This window comes from Leishmania braziliensis, chromosome 32 (genome assembly GCF_000002845.2).
Source record: "Leishmania braziliensis MHOM/BR/75/M2904 complete genome, chromosome 32".
NCBI lineage: Eukaryota > Euglenozoa > Kinetoplastea > Trypanosomatida > Trypanosomatidae > Leishmania > Leishmania braziliensis.
Window position 1 is genome coordinate 891,974 of NC_009324.2, and position 5,104 is coordinate 897,077.

The following is a 5,104-nucleotide window of genomic DNA, read 5'->3' on the forward strand; positions in this document are numbered from 1 at the left end:
TATAGGCTGATGTGTAGATGATTGCTTCGAAGAAGGCAAGAAGAAGGTGGGCATTGAGGACAATGTGGGCGGCACAACAAACACATACGCAAGTGCTGGTGGTGGTAGAAGCCGCATTTCTGCAGAGCGGAGGCGAGGCGAAACTTCCGCAACGAAGAACAGATAACTGGATTTCTACTGCTCATCCTGTTGGGCATTTGCCACTGCACCCACTTGCCCTATCTGTGTGTACACTGAAGAATGCATACATATGACTACTTGAAGTCAAGAAAAGCGAAGAGAGGCAGGGAAGGGAGGAGGAGAAGAGAGAGAAAAGATGGTAAGAGGAGAGGCATCACTGAGATTGCTCCGTACGCTGTAGTTGTAGTTGAACAAGACACACGCCCATACACGGGTGCACCGACAAAAGAGATATCAACCGACACATGCAGAGCACAACATACAGAAAAAAAAAAAAACAAGAGAGAGACGAATAAGCAGAATAGGCCATAACGCATGTAGACATGTACGATGAACACAAGAGAAGGGAGGAGAAGGGAGGAGGGGGAAAAAAGAAAAAAAACAGCGGCACGTCTTCCTTTGTAGGGTGCGTGTGTGTATGAGAGAGGGAGGAGATGCGAGTGTCGCATAACAACAACAACAACAAAAAGTCACACGTATTGGATGCCTACGTGCATGCCTGAATCGCTCTGTGTGTGACCAAAAGATGTGGAGAGTAAAACAAAATGAAAAAGAGAACAACCAGAGACGACAAAGTCAAACCTTTTGGAGGAATAAGGAGAGCAAACTGCACGCTCACCGTTTATCGGACGAAAGAAGCGAATGGGTCATCTGAAGGTGAAAGCAGACTCGAGAAAATTAAAACAGACGAAATGGGAAAAGTAAGAAGCACACACACACACACGCATCACTCAGAAACAGAGAAGGAGAGGAAGAGGGCAATACATGCCAGCCAGCGTCGCTTCTTTTTCCCCTATTCGGCTGTCTTGCTTTTGCGTGTGGGCTCCCTCTGTACACATTGTGATCATTTTCACCGCACTTTCTCCACAATGGTGCGGTCGAAAAAAAAAAACGGCACCTCCGGCATCTGGATGGCGTAACCGGGGTAAGGGGCGAGGAGGGAGAACAACAGGTTTGAAAAGCAGCCGGGAAAGTCTCCCACCTCATCGTGCCTGTTGTGTTTGCTCCCCCCTCCTCCTCCTCCTTTCCTCTCGACCTGCATGTGCCTAAACCAACGGCCAGAGGCGAGAGTTCAACGCCTACAACAAGAACGTCAGACAGTAAAAACAAAATGTTTGCGTTTCAGCGCGTTCATTCCCTGCCATACAGCATGAACTAAACTACACTATACCTTTGCCCAGCCACAGGGCCATCGCATGGTGCGAGGCAGAGCTAGACACGCGCGTTGCAGCAATACACCGACACAATTTTCTGCTCACGGCACTTGACTCGAGCTCTGTTCACTCACGCCAGCTGCGCAGGGCGCCTCACAGTCGCTCTCATCATATAGGTTGCCACGCGGTACATCTCTCGATGGGTGGCTCAGGATTCCCACCAGTAGGCAGCGAGGGCCCGGTGAGACATACTCGAGTGATGTGGACACTCTTCCCATCAATGGGGTAGTACAAGCGCGTTCAACGCCGCAGGTTGCTCCAACGCGACGCAGTCCAGAACTGGACCGCAGACATCAGCAGCGATACATCGCTCTGGCTTCCTCAAAGAGTGGCGACGCTGAACCCTGATAGAACGCTGGGGTGATCCCAGTCATCTGAGCCAGCATGAAAAAAGAGACCAGAAAACGAACGAAAGCCAAAGAAAATGCGCCGCGTACACCAACAAAGCCTCACACAAAGCAGAGATGCACAGGCATCGGAGCCAGAAGGCAGCAATGCAACGTTCGAGAATGAGAGGGGCAAAAAAGAAGAGGGCGAAAGAGCGCACGGAGGCATCCAGAAAGAGATGTGGGCAGAAGCCGTGCAAACACAAGCGCACACACGCATATTTATACACATACACACAAACGAAAGACACATCTGCAGGCGCACGCGTCCATGTAAGCACAAAAAAAGGCGTGTGGATGGGCCTGTACGCTGATATATGCAGAGCCTGGAAGAGCAACATAATCCCGACATCGAGGTAGAGAGTCGCGATCGACGGGAGCACAGACAAAAACGTTTAAAAAAAAAAAGCATTACACGCTATAGATGCGCCTGCATACGCACGAGCGCAAGCGCGCACGAAATAAGGAAGGAAAGGCGCAGATGCATAAGTGTACTGGGCAGTGGGAGGAAAAGATGAGAGCGGATGCACACGGGGGGAGCTGAAAGGGGAAGAGGGGCTTGCATGAGCGCTACAGTGCCGTTAGTAGTTGCTGTTGCCTTTTTCTTCACTCATCATTATTCATAAACTGCGCCGCTTTGCCTTCTTTTCGCATTTGGTGGCGCGGGTCCACTCTTATTTGACTGGTTGATGCCTCCACCTCTTCTCACCTACTCAGACACCCTCATTCAACGACCCAGCGGTTTGTCTCCTTCTCTGCGGAGTAGCTCACACACACAGAGAGAGAGAGAGAAAAGTGTGCGTCCTGGATGATGGGCAAAATCGCAAGACAGCACTGGGCAAAGGAAGAAAAGAAGCAACAAAAAGAGAAGCACTTGACGTGTGCTGTGCAAATGATGTCGAGGTGGCGCATTGTGGTGTGCGCATCACGTAAAAGGGACGCCAGAAAAAGAGAGAGACGCACACACACATGCACATCTACGTGTATGTAGGGGTATGCAGTTTTTTCTCTTGTTCAGGTGTTTTCCTTCTTCGACTACACCCCCCCCCTCCCACACATACACACACATGGAAAGCACAAATCAAAAGAACGAATAGCACTTTGCGAGACGAGCAAGACGTCACACATGACAAGTACGCCATACAGAAGATCGGTCCGTCCTCTAACGTGAGAGAGGGGGGAGGGAAATGCACAGCGGCCCGTGGAACCTGCCAGAGTCGTGTTAAGCTCTCCCAACAGTCACCATAAAACATTGATCTCCCTTTCCCTTTTCTGCTGCCAAATAGGTGGTGGAAATTATGGTGGGTGACAGTCGAGGGAGGGAGAATGGGGGAGCTTAGGCAGCCGCAGGTGCCCGTGTCATCGCCACCACCCACATCACCCGCAGAGAAAACGTCGCATTCGAGTTGACACACACACACAGCGGCAATAGCAACCAAAAAGTGAGAGAAAAGGCAGCGAATCATACGAAGGTCAACGCCAAGATGCGACTCGGCAGCATACCAAAAGCTCAGTCGAAAAATAAAAAAAGGATGCAAAACACGCCAAGAACGGGAGGAAGAGGAAGAGGGAAAATAGAGGATCCGACTGCTTACACCGACCCACACGCACACGCACACACACACATGCGTGGATGGCCGTCATGGGGTGCCAAAGGCGCAACGTCCTCCTGTTTTGAATGCTGTACATTCCCGCTGCGTTGCTGCTCCTCCAGGAGTGTGCCCTCTGTCGATTGGTGCTGCGAACTCCGCAGCACACCTTTGAATCCTTCAGATCCCTTGCAAGACGATGTCCTCACAGTGTTGGTACTCATCCCTGCTCACCAAGATGGTGTAGCTCAGCTCCTGGAAGAGTCGCTTCTCGCACTGCCCAAGGTGGTCAGGCGTAATACGAGGAAGGAGACGGCTCGGCACCGACTTGACAGAGACAGTAGCTGGGGAAGAAGCAAGGGTGGCCACAGCGCGCTGCTCGTCACGGAACTTGTTCAACACGTTCGCCAGCGAGGACGTCTTGTAGACAACATCGCCGTGAAACTTGCCGGAGATCAAGAGAAGTGCCACGATGCGGCGGCGCGTGTTGTGGCGGTTAAACACATCGCCGAGACTGTTAGTGCTGGCGCTAAGAACGCGCTCTTTGGAGGGCAACAGAGAATCGCCCATTGGGACTTCGTCGTAGTTATCGGCGTGGCTAGTATCGCTGGAGGTACTGCTGCACACGTGCGGAAGCGTGAGGTGCGAGGTCTGCACGCTGGAACTGAAGCTGCAGCGCACGTGTGGCTCCATCCCACTGATTTCCTCGCAGTCTGTTTCGGCGTGTGTGGCACACCAGCTCGGATAGCGAAAGGTTAGGCGGTTCACCAAACACAGGGAGTAGATCAGCACTTCCGTCGAGAACCACGCTTCGTTAACGTAGAGCAAGTCGATAATGTCATCCGCCTCGTAGCCAGTCAGCACGTTAAGAAGAACCTTGGCATTGACAGCAATGCGGGCGCGGAGCGCAGCGTCCTCTGCGGAGAGCTTGTAGAGCAACGAGATGTTGGTACCGCACTGATGCAACGAGGACACCCGAGAGAGGGGCTGCACTGCTGCACCAGCCGTCACACTAGGGGTGTTGCAGCGCGTACTTGCACACTCGGGAACAGCAATCGACCTCGCTGACAGCGAAGTTTCGTTCGAAGACGACGTGGCATCGCCGATCTCAGATGTGGAGGTCATGTGCGGCCTTGACTCCAGCTCATGGGGGAGTGTGATATGAGTCGTGCAGGATGCGTTTTCGCTCTCATCGATCGTCAGTGAGTAGCGCGACACGCTCGCGAGGAAGCGAAGCGCTTCACTATCTTCCGATTCAAAGGAAGATGCGATCTGCATGTGTGTATGCGTCTTACACCACAGACGCGGAACGGGGGAAACGAAGCGAGTGCGCCCGGCAACGGCAGCGGAGACCGCGACTCACGAGAGGGCCCACACAACAGAGCAAAGGCAAAGAAACCGCCACCGCACTACGCACGGAAGAGAAAAGCGAATTCTTCTCTGGGCTGCGCCGTAGCCACCAGGAGTCACAAAAAGGGCCGGACAGACGGCGAAGAAGCCAACGCGTGACTTAGCAGGGGAGAGGGAGCAATACGCGCGCGTGTATGTGTGCGTGAGCTTTCCGACTTGCTAATGCGCGGTAAAAGAGACAAGAGCACGAAGACACACCCACACGCGAGGACGGCGAGGAAAGGGGGGGGAACAAAAAGAACAAAGACGAAAACAAATGCAAAGAAAAGCACGAGAAAAAACAGTTAAGCCGCAGAGAAAGTGGAGGCAGCGGAAAAAAAAGACG

General features: G+C 52.6%; 1 protein-coding gene across 1 annotated transcript; it reads right to left on the reverse strand.

Annotated features, from left to right (window-relative positions):
• Positions 1 to 3,549: 3,549 nt before the first annotated feature.
• On the reverse strand, positions 3,550 to 4,494 carry LBRM_32_2480 (hypothetical protein, unknown function; the record flags this gene model as incomplete). The annotated part of the gene is made up of 1 exon (XM_001567551.1): positions 3,550 to 4,494. The coding sequence occupies one exon, from the start codon at positions 4,492 to 4,494 to the stop codon at positions 3,550 to 3,552; it is 945 nt and encodes a 314-aa protein (XP_001567601.1).
• Between the last annotated feature and the right edge of the window lie 610 nt (positions 4,495 to 5,104).